At 42.6% G+C, this 21,668-nt stretch overlaps 1 protein-coding gene across 4 annotated transcripts in view; it reads right to left on the bottom strand.

Moving 5' to 3' along the window:
- Positions 1–19,164, bottom strand: part of tafa1b (TAFA chemokine like family member 1b) — a 111,700-nt gene extending 92,536 nt beyond the window's left edge. Inside the window, exons 1-2 of one of the 4 annotated variants that reach the window (XR_015035835.1) lie at positions 18,367–19,148; positions 15,731–15,867 (exon numbers count right to left, since the gene is read on the bottom strand). Coding sequence is in view for 1 of the 4 variants with exons in the window: in XM_085776166.1 (XP_085632292.1) it covers positions 15,731–15,854 (124 nt within the window). In the remaining 3 variants the exon portion in view is untranslated. Of the gene's footprint in view, positions 1–15,730; positions 15,868–17,445; positions 17,728–18,366 lie in introns of those variants that run through there. The other 3 variants (XR_015035834.1, XR_015035836.1, XM_085776166.1) reach the window with 3 other exon arrangements.
- Positions 19,165–21,668: the final 2,504 nt, after the last annotated feature.

Raw genomic sequence — 21,668 nt, 5'->3', positions numbered from 1 at the left:
CCCAATATCAAAACTAGGCCCTGCAGAGCTGTCAGCCACACGGCAAGCATAGGCCTAATATCTCACATGGACTGCGGATTAGTTTCTGTCTGTTGCTCAGGGTGAAATGTGTAATCTCATATCTGAGAAGTGGGAGGGTGTAGGGGGAGGAGGAAGGAGTGGGATTCTTGCCATTAATGTCTAACCTTTTAAAAATGGATTTGCAAGTGTGACGAGATAAGGGGGCCGAATGTGATCCTGAAAACGTCTCCACCCTGTGACAGGAAACAGGGAGAAAGGGACGGGGAGACAATCAGTGTGTTCATTGTGAAATTAAACGCACTGTGCTTAAGATGTCGCCTTTCATCTCATATCAAATGCATGTACAGAGAAGATTAGCTCTGCGTGGACTTAGCATATGTTCTGTGTTGGACCGATTAAATAAGGCAAACTATTTTGACAATGCAGTAAAAAGTAAAATCTAAAACCTATGAAAACACCACCATTCATACAAGTGGCATTGAGGGAAATTACCCAACACCGTCATGCCTGGTGTCTTACTTCTACCTGGAAATATACAGCCTAGAGCATGCATTGTTCCATTTAAATTTGTCTGGTAATCAGACAGCATGAACTTGATGAGCCCTACTCAATCACATTGTAGTACAATGTGTAATTTTATCCTTTCATTATTATCAACAAATCCTTTTAAAAGACCAAAATCAATAATGGAATAATCCACTAACAAACAATGAAAGTATGACCGGAGTCTGATGGAGCTCACGGCTCCATAAAATGTAATTATCATCCAAGACTGGATCTATAGCTCCATGAGGGTGTGCTTAGGCACAGTGTAATAATATAATCACAATGAAAATGCTAACATATTGATGTGCAGCGGGGAAAGTTTTTCATTCAACAACAAGTGTAGTGTGCTATGACGTATGACACCAGGTAAAATAATACATAATACAAATGATAAACCTGGTCATACATGAAAGTCTGAAGAAAATTCATCACCAATGACAGAAGATGCAGTATCCATACTTAATATAATGACCACACATGCAATTTGCCTTTCCTGCAGGACATTGCATTAAACAGAGACAAACCACTGCACGCAAAATCGCACAATGAAGTTGAACCAAAGAATGTGAAAAAAAGGCCTGATGCAAAGATGGAGTCCAGCATGTTTGTTGTGGACCTGGCCAGGACCAACACAATGACTACTCGACAGCAAAGGGTGCAGGAGGAGATGATATCTATAGATGGCTGTACTGTACACCCAAATAATGAAAAGATGACTCCTAGTCTCAAGGGACTTGGCAGGAGGGTCAATTTTCCAGACATAAACCGGACAAAAAAAAAAAAAAAAATCACATCAGTTTGTTTAGAAGACAAAAGTGGAAACCATGACCCAGCCAAGTACAGTATGTCTCCAGACTTCAAATAGAACACCTTTCGAGTATTTCAAAAGTAGAAGGTAGAGCAACAAAATCCCTCCAGCAAATAGCAGCTTAAAAAAATGTTCATCTTTAAAGAATGTCAGAACAACTCCCCGCAGATTTGTGTTGGACTAGATCTCCAATCTGTCATCACAAATAAAAGCAGACATTTATGACATTTTGAAAATATATGATAATGGAATCTCAGTAATGAAGGGTGCACTGCCTTTTGTTGCACTTGGTTCTTTAATGATCATTCATTTGGCTAAAAATAAATGAAATCGTATTAAGTGGTTTTAATATTTTAGTGTTATTGATCAGAGGTGAACTCTGGATTTCATGGTGGGCCACCACTCTGCAACTAACAACAGCATTCGTATACATTCTTCTGAATGTGCCCAGCATTGACAGTTTAGTTTTTATTATTGATTAGGGTCTGAAGAGGTTTTGTAGATAATAGCAAAAGAGTACTTGACGCTACCATTGCCCTTTAAGTTTGGACAGACGGATGGTAATATGCATATGCAAACATTGATGAATATACACACTGTGAGCTCTGAGGCAGCATTGATAACTATCTGCCACGTCAGCCAACACATCAATGAGGTAGTTGGGGAAAAGAAGGTAAGCTTTTAAAAAGGTTAAAGTTTTCAGTGCCTGGCAGGCTGGCAGTATGGCCTGCTCATGAAGACCCAATAACAACCTCGTTCACCACTCCTGGCCCACCATTACAGCATCTCCCGGATCAAATGGATGCCATCTGTCTGGCCGGCCTTCAGCAACAGCACAGCAGCAAGCTGGTTGGCTGGCTCAGGCAGTCACATCCTGTCTCATTCTTTTGCATACACATAAGCGCATTCTCCCCAACCCCACCCCACACTGGCCCATCCCTCCGCCCCCCCTTTCTTGCAAACACACAGGCGCACACACAAACAGGTGGATCCGGCCAGACATGCAAATGTCCAGAGGAAAATGTTGCGAGATGGCAACTAGCATCTTGCTGGGAATGAGATGTAAACGATGATCGATGGTAGTATAGACGTTGGACAGCGGACGTGAGATTGATCGGCCAAATTTCCTCAGTCTTCAAAAAACACGGCTGTCCTCTCCAACTGGCAGCAAGATCCCAGCAAGATCCACACATTCACAGAAAACATGAATCTAATTGTCTTTGCTCTCGTATTCAGCCACAAAGGAGGCACAGGTATTGTTCCTGGCTTACAATAAGGGATTAGAAAGATTACCAAGTCATTACCTCATGGTTCTTAAATGTTTTACACCATTACCAAAGTTAAACCTGCTATTTATGCAGTATTGATGTATCTCCTTCTCTCATACTGATTTATATCCTTAACATGTACAGCATGAAATTCCTACTCTAAAACGACATAATCCCCTCATGCTCATGAAAAGGAATATGAGGCTGTTTTATTGCTGCTGTCCCATGTGTAAGAAACCTATTACAGGTGCCCTTGCAGAGAGTGTTGAGATCTGTACACCTTCCTCATCCAATTCACCTCAGGATAAGATGGTGTGTTCACAAGAGCCTATAAGACCTTACGAGGGGCTCGTATTCACCTTCCAATATCACCAAAACTACTAACATTAGCACAGCGCACCTCTGGCTACAGAGTGAGAAAGAGGTCCCCTCGTCTCCGAGTGCTGGTGTTGGATAACCTCTGCTCCGCACAACTGTAGGGCTCTCATGTCCTCAGGCTCCAGAAAATCTGCCTTCAGTGATTCAGTGCTGAAGAGGCGCTCAGGTTCATCCCAGGTGGCTCCATCCTTTGTGGCTGTAGGTAAAATACTTATCAGACAAACTGCTGACTTTTTTGATACTGTGAGAGTGACACTTGCTCAGTGAGGCGACTATGTTGTATATTTGCATATGGTGTTTTGGCTTTACTCATTTATAGGCCATTTAGGGCTGCAGCTAAACAAATTATCATGTATGCATACACATATATTACACTTAAAGCACATTTGCATGACAGAAATTCCCACACTGAGAAGCTAGGACCATTAAGTGTATTTTTATTTTGAGAAACAGGTGAAACGATCAACCTAGTACTCCGGTGGTAGGAGTATCACTTGAAGCAGAAAATGGACGTACCTCTTTGAGTTTGTGGGGAAAGTGGGTTTCAGTAAAGACTCCATCTCACGAGTTAAACTACTGTGCCAGCGGAGTCCCGGTGGTATCAGTACAAACTAACAGCATGCAGTCTTTTTCCTTTTTCCCCCTTTGTCTCCTTCAACAAGACACGAAACAGGGCTTCCCGCTGTCGCCGCTACTGTTCGCAACTGCAGAAGAACACTTTGCCATCTGGCTGCATACAGAAGATTTCGAGGACATCAAACCAGTGGGCACTATACACAATTATTGCATTTGAGCTGCTACCGAATTTTTCAACTTCCTGCCGTTCTCCGTGTACTGGAGCAATTTTATAAAATTCCTTAACATAAACTGAGTTTCAAAAAAGCATGAACTAACCTACTTAATTCACTCTTTCCCCTTTTATATGACCCATGGACTTGTTTTTCATGGGCTTGATTAAGACAAGAAGCCCGGAGCCCTTCTGTGGAAAACATTGATCTACTTAACACTTCACCTGTTCAGGGTGATTTTTATTTTTACCCTGCTTGTGTTCATCTATCTTGATTTGATTATTCATTCATCATTACTATAACCACTCTAGCCTTTGATGACCCCAGCTTTGATTAAAACTGAATTCATAAAGTATATGTTGTCAACTGCAACTCCAGTGATGATAAATAGAGACAAGTTAAACATTCACTCATAGCCAAACAGAAGAGGATAAAAAGTCTCTGATGGAAAGTCATAGTCTCCAAAAGCAATAACGCTGCTAAAACACGCTGACATAAACTTTATTCCCACATCCCTTTATCTTTATTTGAGGCATCTTTGTGAGCCAGAGCCGCAGTTAATTTCAAGATTGATTTGACATTGTAAAGTTTGTCCTGCAAAGCAACTCAAGATAAGTAAATAAAAATGATGACACGGCATTAGATAAGAGTGGTGTGCACTGTAAAATGATTTGGTTTATATAAACTAGGCATAAACAGAAGTAAATCAAGTATTTCTCTAAATGGCACCGCTATTATTCTGTAGGAAAAGTCAACACAACACAAGATGCCTGCTGCATGTACACAGTTATTAAAAAAGCCAAGAAAAAAAAGATGGCCCAAGGTTGAAAATGTGACAAAACATTTGTACCTTAGTGGCCATTTGAATACAACAACTAAATGCAGCCCCTTAAATTTTGGCAGGGTAGATGTAATGACGTCAGAGCAGAGAACTTCCTGTCAGAAACAAAAATCCTCCAAATCAAACTGATACTTCTTCTCTCTAATGAGTCTCTCCTCTTCACCATAGAAATATTCCTTTGCATTCTTAACGTTTATTCCCCTACCCTCCGGTGTATAACACCAACTACATTACACCAGTGGAACAAATAGTCGTCGCTCTTTGAATATGTACCCCCTTAAGCTTGCCCCAGCTGCAGCTGTGGGTGACATTTCCCATTTGCTGAAGAGCCAAGAGAGGGGGGGGGGGGGGGGACGAAAGAAAAACTACAATGCTGTCTGCCTGCCTGTCTGCCCTCTCATGTGAATCATCCAAAATTGCAATAACATCACTACAGCAACATGTTGCTGCACAGAGACCCGGCCTTGTGTGTCTGGCCTGACAGCATGCACACAGCTCCTCTACAGCCCAACAAGCTCTGAAAAGCAGCAACTGAAGCCATTCATGTTGCGGTGATACACTGGTGATGTCATATATATGTACAATATATCACACTAACAGCATGTGTGCATATCCACCCTGCCATGCAGCTGAAAGGGGTGTGAAAGTACACAATAAGTGGCTAACATAGTGAATGAATAATACTGGTGACTGTGGCTACTATAAGTGTCTAGACAGAGCCAGCTTCAGCCTGGCAGCTCAGTGCGTCACATAGATTCTGTAAATACAGCCCAAAAAAAAAAGAGAAAAAAGTGTAGCTAAACAGAGGTGACGTTGGCTCCACTAAATGGATCGCAAAAACATTTCTGTGTTTTCTTCGCGGTTAAATAAAAATGTTACACTCTGACTGTACCTCACAAGAGGGGGAGTCACGTACAGATGGGAGAGCTGCTCTTTGTGAGGCTTGCACTTAACAATACAAGGGGAAGAGGTGGAATGCAATACTAAAAGCTAATATACAGTAAGTGAGCCAGAGTTACTTCTTCTCTCAGCGAAACATCACACTGCTACTCCGCTTCTTTGCATCTGCTGAGAGTGAAACTAAAGCCCTTGATCCTGACGAGAGCAGAGCACATTGGCTCAGTACACTTTTCATTACATGCTTACACCAAGCAACACACACACACAAACACACAGGAGCCTAGGCCATCAATAGGAGTAGAAATAGGGAATTGCTTTTCTGAAAAGAGAAATAAAGCAGCATTTGGCTTGTCACCGGAAATGTTTTTTACCTGACTTTCCTGCTTCACGTTACAAATGGACAACATTAACCTGCACAGCTTGCTTTCGGCCAAATATTGACCATAGACATGCAATTTCAACTTCCCATGATGCAAGGGACTGTGAATGTTTTTGCAGCCAGACTTAGTCTGATTGTCCCACAAAAGTAAAAAGCTCAGCAGAAACATAAAAAAAAGTGATCTTTTTGTTTGTTTTTCACGGAGGAGCTTAAGCTCACAACAAGCCTTGATGTGGATTCAGCTCCACAAGGACAGGAGGAAAACATACTATGATAAAAGATGAGGTGAGGGATGCAGTTATACATCAGTACAGTTCCAGCACTTTTTATTTAGCATGCGTGCGTGCCTTGCAGTTTATGCCTTGGAGGGGGCTGAAATCCTCAAGGACAGAGAAAAGATGTTATGATCAAAGACGGCATGTGGAAAGGTATTCAGCTCTAACAGCTCAGTTCCAATAACACTCCTTTTTTGTACACATGTATGCCATCCTATTTTTTTTATTTTTATTGATACCCTGAGGGAAAAGGTTGAACAAGTTCTTTAGAGCAGACATTAATCCTCATTTACAGTCAACTCACAAAACTTGCAGAAAGCAGGTCAAAAGGTCTTTTTGTTGGAAAAGCCAAGAAGCTCATACCACTTAAACCTCTGGGATGAGATATGAGGAGAAAAAAAAATCTTCCTGGCTGTCCCGAGTCTTAATAATATTTTCTAGCAAATACATGCTGCTTACTTTGCTGAATTTCCATGTCTCTTTTTTGGGCGATGCCGCAGAGGAAACTGACATATAGGAGAGTCTGTGAGTGAATGAGCGGGAGTCTGCGGCTAATAGGTAGACGAGATGTCCGGTGAATGACAAAGACAAAGAGCATTAAAGTGGGGAGGGAGATAGTGTGCAGGAGAGAAAGCTCCTCTGGGTCATTAGGCTACAGACAGACACATGCAGGTGCCACCCCATCCTTCATTCTTTCACTCTCCTGGCCAACAGACACCGAACGGGAAGGTATGAGGGCATTGAGCCATGTTCAGTGAACCTGACATGCGCTGGAGATACTGTGGCAAATGAAGATACATTGCAGGCCCAGCGGATACTAATTGTCCTCCTACATTTTCAACAGTCTGTCACCACTCTCGCCATGTACAGTACGAGTGACTGGCACATTTAATACAAGACACAACAGTGTGAAAACGGCAACACGGTGGCGATATGGAATGAAATAAGATATCCTGTCTATTTATTCAGGCATTTGGCGGTGCCCGTCTTATGTGTCGCATTCTGTGTAGCAGTGATGAACAGTTAACTGTGACATCTCAACCTAACTTCCATTATTAGAGCGTCTGCTGTCAGATAAAGCTGTGATAAGACAATACAGTGCTGCCTCGGCACAGCAGCCACATTCATCCAGACACATCAGACAAGACAAATAGACCTCAGCTAATGCTGACGGAGCACCCTGGGTGGAAAATTCAGACAGACTTTCAATCATACCTTTGACAAGTGGGGACACATTCAAGCAAGAGGATTTTCTGTTTCCATAATTCCAAGACCCATAATCCATTTTTGTCCCCTGCCAGGGCTCGAATGAATGATTCACTGGGCTGAACTGAGAAAGCAGGTAACCTTGGAAACAAATTGAATATATGCATCTCAAATTTCATATTATTAGGAGTGTAAAAACAAATCTGAAACACAAAGCATGCAAAGATGACATCGTTTTTACACATTTCATCGATGTAGTATGTACTGTAAGGGAGGTGTGTTGACAATTAAGGGGCAACATGATGGGAGAAAAATCAACTAACTTTAAACTGCAATATGTAATTTGGAGGTGAACTGCGAACACAACGCAAACATCTTAAACCACACAACACCGCAGGAGTCCATGACACTCACTGAACCAATAACTGTCAGTGCAACATCCCATAGAGCTGATGGATACTGCAGAGTTGGCTAATAACTCTTGATGGGTTCATCGCTGTGACCCACCTTTTTCTGAAGTATGATGTGATCAGCTTGAAAGACATTCAGATTCTTGGCTATTAATCTCTCAGAGGCTAAAATGTTAGTGAACAAGGAATTTATCAAAGCAAAGCAAGGGCAAAAGTTGAAATCCAGTATCAATGATTCCATCTGCATCTCTTACAAAATGTCAGAAATGAAGCCAGAATAGATGAAAACCTGAGTAAATTATTCAGCTGGAATGAGAGAAACAGCTACATGGCAAAGACAATGGAGGTCAACATGTAAATTTCCTTTGGATTATTTTGGCTGCCTGCTCATAATTCCGACATTGTGGCTTAAAGCCTTGCTAAAAATAATGTATGTTTTACATGCCCCGTTAAAATGTTTTACAAAGTGCAGAGAGCAAAAACAAACAAACGACACGAGACAAAAAACAGAAGGGTGAAACGTGTTAGAAGGTAAATTAGTAGTATGGTTAAGACAACCTAATTTGACTGCCACTGGGTAAATGAGTTGCTGGGGCAAAGTGAGTCCTCTGCAAACAAAACACTCAATGAGCAACATTTGTCCCCTGCAGTGGTTTTAAATGATGCCACGAGGTAGCTGTGCTGCATCACAATTACCTGGCAGTGTCTCTTTGCTCCATTAACATAAGCAAGCTATTTCACTTCAGTGAGATGCCACTAAAGGGCTTGAGGGGCAGAGAGGTGATAGAGAAGCTGCATAAGCTATTGTATGGATAAATATGATAGTCGTTGACGTAATAGTAACTTTGTGTGACTCTAAGTTAAACTGATGGGAGCTGAAATAAATAAGATCTGAAAGAGAAAGAACACGCACGGTACTAGATGAGAATAGGTCGACTGTGTTGTGCATCTCAAGGCACTGGTGGACAGTTGGGTTGTTTGGACACACTTCGCACTGTGTGACTGGTTGTCTATTTTAATACTCTTCAATTTAATGAAAATAATTGGTGGAATGAGCCACCTGTTGTAAATAGCACCTGTACACTCTGCCTAGCACAATTATCTGAGATCAGACAAGAATAGGAGCTAATGTGATACCATCTAATCTCACTCAAGAAGGTAGAAAATGCACCAGAGTGCATTCACTTAAAGGCTTGTGATGAGAAAGACCGCTGAGTACATAAATACTAATGACACGGCAATATTGCCACAGGTTGAAATGTAATCTGTTTGCAGAGCCTGAATGTGAAACACTGAGAAAAAAACAGAGGTAATTTCTCACCGGGTGACTCACTTATCACAGTCAAATATACTGGCAAACAACATCCTAATTGACCGTTTACTAAACCCCACACCAAAACACATCTTAGTGACCGTAACTGAGAAAAGTTAGCACCCCAAGATTTTATTATAGGAGCTATAATCTGGATCTAATCATTTTGGACAGTGGTGTTTTGTTTTGTTTTTTAAGCAGACAAGAGCAAAAGTAAAATTGAATGGATTAAGCAGTGTGTTTGTCTATTCCAACATAAACCTCAAAGGTTAGCATGGCTGGCTTTAGCACCAACAATAGTGTAATCTAGCATTAGTATCAGGGGCAAAGGGGGTGTCAGCAGCTTTTATTTTGTGGCATACTGGCATTGCAGGTAATGATAGAAAATACTGCAGATCAGATCATACTGAAATAGCATTATAAACAGTTGTGGCATTATCTTATACTGGCTTGTTACAGATGAACAAAAATCAGCCCAAAATCTGTTTAAAATCAAAATCCCCTTGTGATAATGATTATTGAAAAATTCAAGTGATGCACCCATCAGTTAGCACATCGTTAATGTCCCCTGAGAGGACGGAAACCTTGGCTGGCACTTGTCAATTTAGGTGTCAGGGTTTAGTGAACAGGCAGTTAAGTAGAAACACATGCAGGAAGTGGTGAATGTAGAGAGAATTAAAAAACTTCTGGTCTAGTTTCTCAGTGAGGCTCACCTTTAAGTGAATATCTGATTATGTGTGGAGGAAAGTCAAGAAATGGTACACAGGCCATAGAAACTGCCAATTCAACCTCCACTCCCTCCACTCTTGCCGGCCATAAAACGCAGTGTAATAGGATTCCTAAGCTTTTCCAGTGACTGCTTCCACTATCACACAGACATTTAAGTGCACTAATCCATGACAAATTGTCTCATCTGATCCATGACAAATCGTCTGAGGGGCCGATAGAGACGAGGAGATGGAGAGAGGGAGGAGGGGGTGGGGAGGACAAGTGGATGGGTGGGCGGAGGGAAGAGGCCAGGCGCGGAGAGAGTACTGCTCGGCACCTGAATGATCAGGCAGTTATTGCCCAGTTTTTTTCTTTTTTTTTTTTAGAAAGGTTGCTTTCATTAGCTCAAAAGGACATGTACGTGTGCGTTTGAGTGCGAGATCACATAGCACTGATGAGCTCTCTACCTAAGCCCACAGTTTTCAAAGCAATTATAATCCCATGTGGAGGTAGATTATAGGATTTGAGATCCTCTGTTGGCAAAAAGCAGGATTTGTAGATGTCATATTCACAAAATGAATTCTAATTAAATTTGGGTCATATATGATTTATGACTTCTATCACCCCTTAGTTTTATTTATCTCCAAAGGTGGTTTTACATGATACATAGTACATGCATATTCAGTCAAACAGAACAGGCCCAGTAATAAAAAGAAACATGGCAATCTGCAGCCTCATAAAAGGTTATTCTACAACCTTGAACAGTAATGATTTGGATACGTATGTGTGTGTGTAAACATGTGCTTGTGGCTGATACAGTATTTCCACATGAGCCAGAGCTGCCAGCCAGATCAAACAATTCCTTTTCATCCACTCTACAAAAATATGATTAAGGCATCATCCATTCAAATGACTGTAATTTAATTGAATGTTCTTTCACCATCAGTTCTCACACTAATTAGTCTCCGCAGTTTAATGGGGATGTAAATAAAGCTGATTTAATGGCAAAACAAAACACATAGAGCCTATACGGACAGCTGTTGTTGTGGATAGTGTGGATGGATCTGCCGCTCACACTGTAGAAGCTTACACCTCCACAGTGGAAGCGAAGCAGCAAGATTACCACTTTGAAGATGACTGTGTAAAAAAGAAAAAAAAAGTGCATTCTCACTTCTGCGTTTCTGCCACCAACACTGAGCTATTGTAACTAGGAGTCTGAAGACTATGAAAATGAGTTGGGAATTGAAAACAGTGTGTGCATTCAGTTTGTGAGCCAGTGAAGCTAATTTCTTAACATTCGCAAACACTGCCCAAAAAAAAATCATCAATCTTCTGAAGCAACCATCCGCTCGGCGATGGAAAGAACGGAAAAAAAAAATCAATTCATGCTGTGTGTATGTATGGCTTCCATACTTCCACCCTGTCCTCATTTACCAAAAAGACAGCAATCCTAAATCAAGCTGAAGGTTTATTCTAACACCCCGTATATTGTCAGATTTCTCTCTCCCCAGTCCTTAGATCTGAAATTTAAATTCTGCTACTTCAATACATACATAAAGGTATAGCTCAGGCAAGGCAAGGCAAGGCAATTCTATTTGTACAGTACGCAGACCATTTTTACAAACTGGAGAACTGGAGAACTCGAAATCACCAGTATCTCTGTTCTTAAAGTATCTTTACATTTACCAAACAAGTCCTTTATTCTAATCACACTGTTGCTCTTGTTTGACCATCTTGGCTAATCAAAGTAATTGCATGTTTTCTTTCACCTCAATGAGTTTCCTGCACGGAGGGAGCATTATGGCACGCTAAACAATGAGCTCATTAAAATGCCTCCCTATCATCTGTGATTAGACCGTACAAGCCATTTCAAATCAATGGATAAAAACATTAGAGCAGCTCCACGGTGCTTACTTATCAGCCTTTTCAGCAAGTCCATAACCCATTTTGTCCCGTCATGTAAAACATTTCTCATGCACATGCAAAATCAGTCTGCCTATGGCTGCCAGTCAGTGCTGAATCACATTTCATTGCAAGCCTTTGATCATGCTATTCCCTCAAATGAGCAGTGGGTAACTTCCACAGTAAGTGGTTTAATAAAGTGTGAAGCAAAACTGAAGTAACGTGTGAAGTGATGTGCACAAACCCAGCATGCTGCCTCGCCATCATGGCTGACAAAAAAACTCAAAAGTCAAACAAAACAACAACAACAACACTAGATTGCTAGCAACGTGTAACAGGCTAGTAGAGTTAGTTTTACAGCTGCACCTGGGACAGGGTTCATGCTGCTCTATTAGATTTGAGTCTCTCTTAAACTGTCCTGTTGTAATGAAACAAAGTAGCAGCTTAAGTGTTGTTACATTTAGACGGCCCCACTGGGCATTGATACGTTATGAACAAGAATACTGAACGCATAGGGCTTAACAAGTGTAAATAAATACAGCACCTTAAAGGGCGACTTATCAATAATACTGTCTTACAATGTGTGGAGTCGACACATTAGGGAGCGCTTCAATTTAACAATGGAAGACGCTAAATCTACAGTAACTACTGGCAGGAAGGCACCCACAGTGTAAATTGGTTGCACTTTTACTGACTCGTGATGGAGTCCAACACTACGTGCTGTCAAGAGTGGCCTGATTCGTGCGGCTGCCGTCTTGGCACTGAGCACTTGTGCACGCTGTGTTGGCAGGTGGGGAGAGTGCAGAGCTGAGGCTTGTGTGTGTCATGTCACATTCAGCTCATCTGTCAATGTAGTGGATTATTTCTTGAGAGACCAGAATTGGCTGCCCAGAATCAGGCCGCCATCAATCTTCGGCCGCCAGAGCAGGATGCAGGGGAAGGGCTGTGTGAAGCGGGGGCTCATGGGAAAGAAAGCGGTGCCGCTTCCCGAGCAGGTGACGAAGCAGTCAGGCAACTCGTTACTCAATCTCCGGCTCAGTGGTGACTATGCCGATTTGTCACGGAAACATTCAGAAAAAACAAATAAATGTGATCTTGAAACTTTGTCTCTGCAGTCACATTTTTTTTTTGTATGCAAGTGACACCATTTCAGGTAGAAGATAAGCTTATTTCTCAGCGTTGTTAGATGCTTCACCAGGCCAGAGGATTACATCTGTACCTGGCTCAACATGACCTTCACTTCCCCTCCTTAGATACCCGCACAGCCCCTTGTCTGTGTATCTTTGTCTATGTGGGATGGTTTGTGAGTTTTTGTACCACTCAAGACTCTCAGACAGTTGGCTGGGCTGCATGCCAAGATCTACAGAAATTTATTTCAGGACATGGTTTCTTACAAAATACCAGTCCAATGTTCACCATTGCAAGACTTACTGTAGCATCTGGCTGACCAGAAGAAAATACAGAGGCAAAGTGGGAGGGAAGCTTCTCCCATTAAATTATCAATACATTTTAAAGATAATGAATTGATAATGGATGCATGAATCTAAAATAAAACACTACTTCTATTCAATTCAAACCCATATGATATGCTTCAACAAAGAAATAAATCTACAGTTTAATTTACATTATGGCATACAGTAGACCTACAGTACACTGCAGCACATCTTATAAAGACACAGAAACATCATTTGATTACAGAAAACAGCAAAGCATGAAAACCAATGGATTCTTCAAGGCAAGACATCTCTTTTTTGCCACGTCCTACATATCCATATCTATTTATATCTGAGGGCTCTGGCCTCAATGAAACCAGAGAGCTTCTCAAATTATAAAATCAATTCTAATTCAAATATTCATCATAGCATTTCAATTCTGAGAGAGCAGTTCTGGTTAAATCGGTTAACGCTACTCCACGGCTGAGTAAGATTGATGTCAGCTTAATCCTCTTAAAAAAAACATGATATACAGTAAATTGTACAGTTGCCGAGCAGCAGCGAAAAAAAAAAAAAAAGGAGAAATGTTTTCCTTCTGAGCGCCAAGTTGTACAACATCATAACGTATCCTAGGATCATGATTGTCAGCACCAATTATGGCTGTCATATATCACAGTTTGTTTGATTTTTTAAAAGTTTTCCAGAGAGTACTTGTGCTAAAATAGCATTACAGACTCAGTGAGAGTGCTGGTATATTAAGTGCCATCTTTCTTTCGCTTTAAAAAAAAAAAATCTCTTAGTTACGCACAAAACTGAGTGTCCCTTATTTAAACCAGACCAATAATGTAAATGAAATATGAGATTGTAAAAGATCTGATCAACCAAGTGTGTGTTTATCATCCATCTCTACAATACAAGTTTGCATCCCCCTAGAACTGGTCGACCATGTCCTGAACACAGCTCCGGTATCCCCCAAGGAGCCATGAAAATCCCACACCATAATGGCCGCCACCTCACTGAGAGAATGGTTTAAAAACGTGCAAGTGTGTTCATGTCTGCACCGTCCTTAGTGTTGTATGCAGGAAGTGTGTGAGTTGATCTGTCTGACAGGAAAGCTTCCAGAGGACTCTGAGCCATAACCATCCTTTGCCTGGATGACTCTTCTAGATCTGCGCTGGTGGCTGGTGGTGGTGGTGGTTGGAGCGGAGGGGGACTATTTTTTTCCTCTTCTTCCCCCTTGGGACCACTGCATTATTCAAAAGACACTTACTGAGCCTTGCACTTCCTTGTACATCTTTGGCACCAAGCTCGACTTGCCAACCAGTCAAAAAAAAGAGAAAAAGACAGAAAGAAAAAAAAAGAATGGGAAAAAAACAAGAAAAACTGGAAGCTAGCTTTTAAAAATTCATTCAGAGCTCTCTGTCGCTCATCCCTCACCCTCTTGTTCCAATTAACGGGACCGGGATACTTTGAGAACTTTCCATCTATCATAGCTGGGATTTTCATGTGTCAGCTGTTCCACAGCAAAAGTAAGCCAGTTCTCCGACATGCTGCTTAAAGTCACAAATGTTTAACACAAGCATGGACAATTCAGCGCTGGATTTCTCTTCCTCACGCTGTGTTTCAATTACCGTCTTTTAGCTTGGCAATGCAACACACAAAGAGAAGCAAGCAGAAGATAGCATCAATGTTTAACGGTCGCTTGGCTTTTCAGAGAGCCACACTCTGCATGAGGGTTCAGCATGGGAGTCACACTCATTGTTAGAAGCTTAAAGAAAGCCTTTGCTTTGCTCGAAAAAACCTTTGCCTGCCCTGTTACACTCCCACATACACCATACGAAATGCTGGTAAGCTTTTCCATAATCAGAGAATTAGAGTCGCCTCGGCGTCTACCCTTCCCCTTTTGCCCCTACAGTGCAGAAGACGTCGAGCTTAATTGCCAAACATTTCCAGTGCAAAAGAGGGAAACATAATTGTCATTTCCATCTAAGCCACAGTGATCAAAGCGCTCTTGGTTACCAGCACAGTAATGGGGATTTTTGCCTACAGCCTGTCCTACTCGTAACAGTCTGCCAGCAAGATTCAGGGTGCAGCAGTCAAGAATTCCTCACCGCACACAGAAATCATACCCCTACCAGCAAAATCACAATGTTTGAAGATGAACTTTGTCTAACAGGGCTTCTGCGTTCAGGTTTAAATATGATCATGCAGCTCAGCCACAGAATCAAAGTCAAACAACAATATTACTTCCATAAATAGTGCAAAATGTGCACAGGGAGATAGATTTGAGTATGACTAAGTAGAAGTATGTAACATGCAATTAGAGGCACAATTAGTAGTCTTCCCTTTGCTTATCTCCTATGACTATGAGCATGGTGAATCATCATGTTACAGTACAGAGCTGTGGCGAATCATTCTGACTTACTGCAGCAGCCTCTTCCCGTTGCCGTTTTTAAACAGCCAAAAGCTAAGAAGTGCTGCCCCATCAACAGAGCAACGTCTCGTACTGTAAGATTATGCCGTGAAGCTGAAATGTGACAAAGAGGCACACATACCCAGGGTGAGAATGTCGGTGCGACCGGATCGGGCCACATGGTGCTGTTGGATGGTCTGGTAGAGCGTGGCCTGGCACAGCAACAGGAAGCCGAGGCTAATCCACATGGCCAACAACCAGGACATGGTAAGGCCGAGTCTGCAGGACAGTTCACAGCAGGGGGGGGAAACAAGAGAAGCACAAGGGCAGTTGTATTACAGCATGTCCACACACACATTTACAACACACACATAGTCTTTAATTCACTGTGTCAAACAAGGGACAGAGACAAACGTACTGACACATCCTCTGAAATACCAACTTGAAATATTTAGACCAAGATGTCTACAAAAATGATTTATTTACACGCACGTCCATGGGTGTTTTCTTCTAATAACGCGAGGAATGAAAAGAAAAAGGCGAGACAGCGGCTTCAAGGAAAAAAACCCTGCAGACAAAAGACTCAAGCAAATGATCAAACACAAATTTAATCTCGTCAATGTTTGTCTTGTCCAAACCCTCTCTAGTCTAAAAGGACTGGTACCGCACCAAAATAACTGATGAACCGCAGGAGGAAAAACATCCTGCTCGATGCTTTTTGTCAGACAAATAATCTTATAATGAGCTATGTCTCCTTTGCATGAAAACTACAGTGCCGTTAATACCATCGCTGGAGTGCTGAATACTGTATAAAGTTCATAATACTTTGCATTTCTACGCACAAACAGCCTTTTTTGCAGATTTGTTCAGTGACTGCCTAATGGCTGGTGAGGCCCAGCATATGGAGACACGCCTTAGCCCTCACTGAATAATGAGGCTCTCCTCCTTTCCAGGTGTTATTAGCACCTCTCTGCATTCAGGGCCCCCACAGTGGGAAATTTAAAAATCCATCTCCTCCACCTCCTCTGAAACAACTTGCTGTTCAGGCTCCCTGCCTCAGCCGCCTTTAACTGCACATCTCCATCTTATTCACTGAGACTGTTTATGGCTGTTTGGAAAACATAATCAGTTTTGTGAGGAATATTTCCACCTCAGTCACTGGCTGTATCGCTCAGATATCACAGGCTCTGGCTGCACTTGCTTTATGTTTCTCACTTTCCTGTGAGATTGTGACTTTCTGTGCGAATCTGATGCTCAGCGTGAATCTAACACTCCTTTAATGTTTGATTCCGCCATATCTTAAAACACAAGAGAGTATAAAGCAAAATGAGCCCCCATGGGGTCTGTTCAATAAACACTTCAAAAATCATGAATTTCACGTTAGAATAAGGTGTCTGTATAGATATAAATGAAAAAGTGCCATGACAGCAGGCCTGATCCTGGGGGTTATTTCCACAAAGCAATGCCACTGCTTGCTTGTCAAACTAGACTCACTTTGTGTTTTGAGCCAGAGATTAAAGCCATTAGGCTGCTAAATGTTGCCCGTGTGTTCTGTGCCCTCACTGACATTGAAACTGCTTAATATTCAGCGAAAATTAAGCATATTATTATGAACAGCACATTGTAAATCCCCACCCCTGCACTAAATCCAACATAATCCGCGTTTTTGTGGAAATGTGAACTGGTCCCACGAGTGTGTTTTCCTCTTGTCTTTTTTTTCTCCCCCAAACCCACACAATGTTTACGCCAAGCTGCCTGCATATATACAGTAGCCTACTAAAGAATCGTTAACTGCATATTGCTGAGCTCCTCCCGGTTATCGGAAGGCACTCGTGCCGAAAATAGTATGGCTCTTACCAGCAGCGTTTCACCAGAGGTGAAGACTCAACGGCAGACTTTGAATAAAAACGAGCGAGCGTGCGTCTCATTTTCAAACAACTTGAGAGGAAAAGGAGGCAGCTTTCAAGAAAAGAGCAAGCCAACTCTTGTTCTTAGAGCCTCGTTTGTTCTCAGCGTCAAGTAAGCTTTCTATAAACAGACTCCCCGGCTTCTTCTCCACATCAGCGGAGACATATTCACGGGTAGTTTACTCTCAGTTTTGTGGTGTCACGCGAACCGCCAGAGCAGCTCCCCTCAGCCCGACTGTGGAGTCAGTCCAGCTGAGGTGGTCAGATGCGGTGCAGGAGTTAAACAGCAGCAGACACACCTGCAGGCGGAGGAGACAGCGGTTGCACCTGCGTGCAGCATCGATTTTTGCTAAATTAGACTTGTTTTGTTTCCTGCACTCTTCTTTTTCTTCTTCCCGGTGCTGACTCCCTCAAAACGTACGTGTCACACAGCAGTCAGGTAACACTCAGGGCGCTGGAAATGAAATGTCTCTACATAACAGCTGCGTTCTGAACTTTTTTGCATTATAGCCTATTAGATGCACTCACAGTGTCTATTTCATAATGCTGTCAAGATGAGTGCAACTATTGAGCCCATTTCCACACGTTTAAAACTTATGTAACATGGTCAGAAAAGAATACTTGTATGCAGGCTATTTTTTGCAGCAGTTTTTTTCTTTCTTCATATTTCAGTTCTGCATGCACTCTGAGCTCAGACATCTCATCTTTACTCAGATCAGACATTTTTCTTTTCTACAAGCAGAAGCCTGTTCTGTGGGAAATGTTTTCCTATAACATTCAGTGTTACTAGTATAAAGCGTAGGCTACCTCTAACCCCACCCATCCCATCCCCAAACACCAGAGATATTCCTCAAAAGTCCCACACCCTTACCTGAGCAGTGCGTTCAGGAGAAAAGGAGCTCAGTCAGAATCACTGCCTGCCCAGCAGACTCACTCCTCTGTCTTAAATCCATCCATACTTTGAAGCCAGGGATTCCCGCGCCAAATTCCAGTAGTCAGACAAGGCGAACACCACACACAAAAGGAGGTGAAAATCTGTTCTTTTCCTCAGTATTCCCTCCTTTTCGCCCCTATACTGCTCAGTCCCTGTTGAAATCCTTGGCAGCACAAATAGTCACCAAAAGCAAAACACCCAGGGGTCTATGTCACAAACTGGCCAGCGTTTGAGGGATGGGAGGCAGATCATGTCACTGCTGTATCAGCCACATACGTGCAGATCTCCTGTTCCTTTCCTTCCTTCAGTCTGTGTCTCTTCTCCGTCAGTAGAACTCCTCTGTTGTGGTGACAGGGAGCTAATTTACCCCCCTCACTTGTCGTCTCCTTCTCACGCGTGCAGCGGAAGGCTCCAGTGGAATGACTGCTCTGTCTGCTCTTGGCTGCGTCCCCCCATTGAGAAGCTGTGCTGATAGTGTGAGCCTCAGTGCTCTCTCCAACGCACTAAGTAGAGTCTGTGTCAGAGAGGCAGAGCGAGTGTGTGAGTGAGCGTGCATGCGTGTGTCTGTGTGTGTGTGTGGATGCGTGTGTGTTACAACGTAGACCAGCTGGGAAGAGAGAGAGAGAGCTGAGAGAGAGTCAGATCACATGTCTTAAAGTAAGACTGCCCACTCCTGCATCAAGACTTCATCAGCAAATGAAGCATTCTTTATTAACCCACAGCTCTTTATATGCCAACCTCCTATCCACAACGTCATGAGACATGCGAGTGTAGCCCTCAGCTCACTTTGTATGTGTCTGAGTGTGTCTGCGTGTGCTTGTTGTGTGTGAGTTGGAGAGGATGTGGAGGGAGGATGACTGAATGTGCCTCTTTTAGTCATCAACCTCAAGCGTTTGAGGGGCAAGAGTGAAATACGCTCTAAGCACAGGACTTTTAATAGAAGGCAGTGTGGCTCGTCCGAGCTCTGCAAACACCAGATTATCCATCACCCTGCTCTTTCCACCTGTTTTTCTGGTGATGAGTGAAGGGCTTGTTTTTGTGCCCAGTTTGTTGGATTTTTTTCTTTCCTACGCTAAAACAAACTTGTATTTGCAGTGGCAGCCTGAGAGAGTCTGTGAGCATCCCCTTTGTCACTTGCTCACTAACTGAATCTGCTGGTTCTGGCGGAAAGATATCCAATGTTTTGTGTGTGTGCGTGTGAATGAATGTGTGTGTGTGTGTGTGTGTGTGTGTTTTTTTTTTTCACTGTCCTTCGGCCATGCAGGCAGGTGAGAGCAACCGTTCTTGTTTGTGTTTCCCTCCAACACATTTCCTTCCATATGGAGGAAGCTCCCCTGTAACTCATTATACTGTTAACCAGAGATTTACAGTAGATGCCAATCCCACGCACCTGCCATGGCTGACTCACTCACAGTCTGACATTTTATAGAATATGAACTCGATGCTACTCACAACAATACACAGCTGAGGGGCTAAATAAGCTGGCAGACAGTGAGGATAGTGCTGCTGGTTCTGTGGGGGAGTGCAGACGGATGAACTTAATGATGAATATCTGGATAAACTTTGTCTCAGAGCTGTTAGCTGAGCCCTGTTTTTTCTGTTGATTTGTGTGCATACAGTGGATCCATGTCTCCGTGAGCTGTTGTGCAAAAATGATCAGATTCCTAATTGGGCTGCCATTATCCAGTTATCCAGTCTAGTGGCATCTTTTTTAATGGTTAACAAGCCCTTCAATTTCTGGTCACTGTGTCATGCCACAGGGCATCCTGGACCATCCCTGCTGCTGCTGCTGCTGCTGTGGCTATCGCTTCAGCTTGTTCTTCATACGCCATAGGGTGATCTGACAGCCAGATGCACACAGCCCCACAGAGTTACAATCTGCAGGGGAGAGAGGGACTGAAAGCAGAAAAACATAGAGTAACGAAACAGAGGGAGAGATATGTGTGTGTGGGGGGAATTTATTATTCTCTCTGTAGGACTCCTTAAAGTGTGACGTGAGTACCTGAGTGGGTAAAATAGTAGCTGTTAACAGAGACCTCCTCTTATGGCTGAGGCAGGATAAATGACAGTGGTGTGGGTAGTAAATTGCTGGAAGTGTTTTTGCTTTTGGATTTTGTCCATTGTATTTACATAGCTCCGTTACAATCTGATGGGACTGCAGTTATGAATAGTGAAGCTGCCATCTGGATCTCCGTTGGGTAAAGTGCACCACATGTTAAGTGACCAGATTCACATTAAGGAGGAACTGCAGAGTAATTACCACATTGATTAGTGTTTCTAAACTGTCAAGCTAGATTTATACAAAATGGCTTGATTACCAATAAAGAGGCTTATTAGTATTTGTGCATATTCGTTGATATTTCCTTTTGTAAGGAGCGTTAATAATATCCACGCTTGAATTTCATTTTGTCTTCAACACATAATGTCTTTATGATCTTTCCCATTAGACTGAGATGAAGGCATGAAATGAAACAGGCCCACAAACAAGCCTCTGAGGAGAACTTAAGATTGAAGGCATCCAATTACGGCATATTCCTTTCAGCAATGTGCAATACCAACACACGTCTCCCATTCGTATCTTAATTTTTTTTCCCCCTGATGTTAATTTGTGGCGTTCTCTTATTTCTCATTCTGTGTCAGACTGAGCTGTCGGGAGAACGGACTGGACAACAGAATTTCACAGTAAATTTGGATTGTTGTTGTCGTTGTCCTGCTCTTCTCGGTCTCCCTTCTCGGGGGCTTCCATCATTTCCAAACAGCTGTTACTGTCGCCTGTGCCAAGACCTAACCACAATCGACCAATCGCTGGCCAGCTCTGTGTTTGGATCTGGGCAGCCCTGTTAAACAGCAGCGTTTGCCAATAACGCCGTCCCGCTCTCTGTCTTTCTTTCTCATTCTGTCATTCTTTTTTCTTCTGTTTCTCCCTCTGGCTAATAAAATTCTTCCTTCCAGTGGAGCCAACAAGCTTCAATATGCACCCGCTAGCAGAAACAAAATACCAATTTAAGCCCCTCGAGCAGCCTCCTGCTTTCCTATAAAAAATGACTCCTTGTCCACTATTATTCCTGCATACTTTTCATCATTTCTCACTAAGGCAAACCAAGCATTTCCTCGTCTGATGAGGGAAGTTGTTGTGTTAGTAAACCTCCTCTCCGTTGACAATCGCTGCATAAAACATTCTGTCAGAGAAAAAGGTGGAGTGACATAGACAGAGAGAAAGAAAATGGAAGGAAAGACGG

This window comes from Trachurus japonicus, chromosome 5 (assembly GCF_045865225.1).
Source record: "Trachurus japonicus isolate A0001 chromosome 5, Traja_1.0".
Taxonomy (NCBI): domain Eukaryota; kingdom Metazoa; phylum Chordata; class Actinopteri; order Carangiformes; family Carangidae; genus Trachurus; species Trachurus japonicus.
This window is presented reverse-complemented; position numbering and strand designations above follow the sequence as displayed.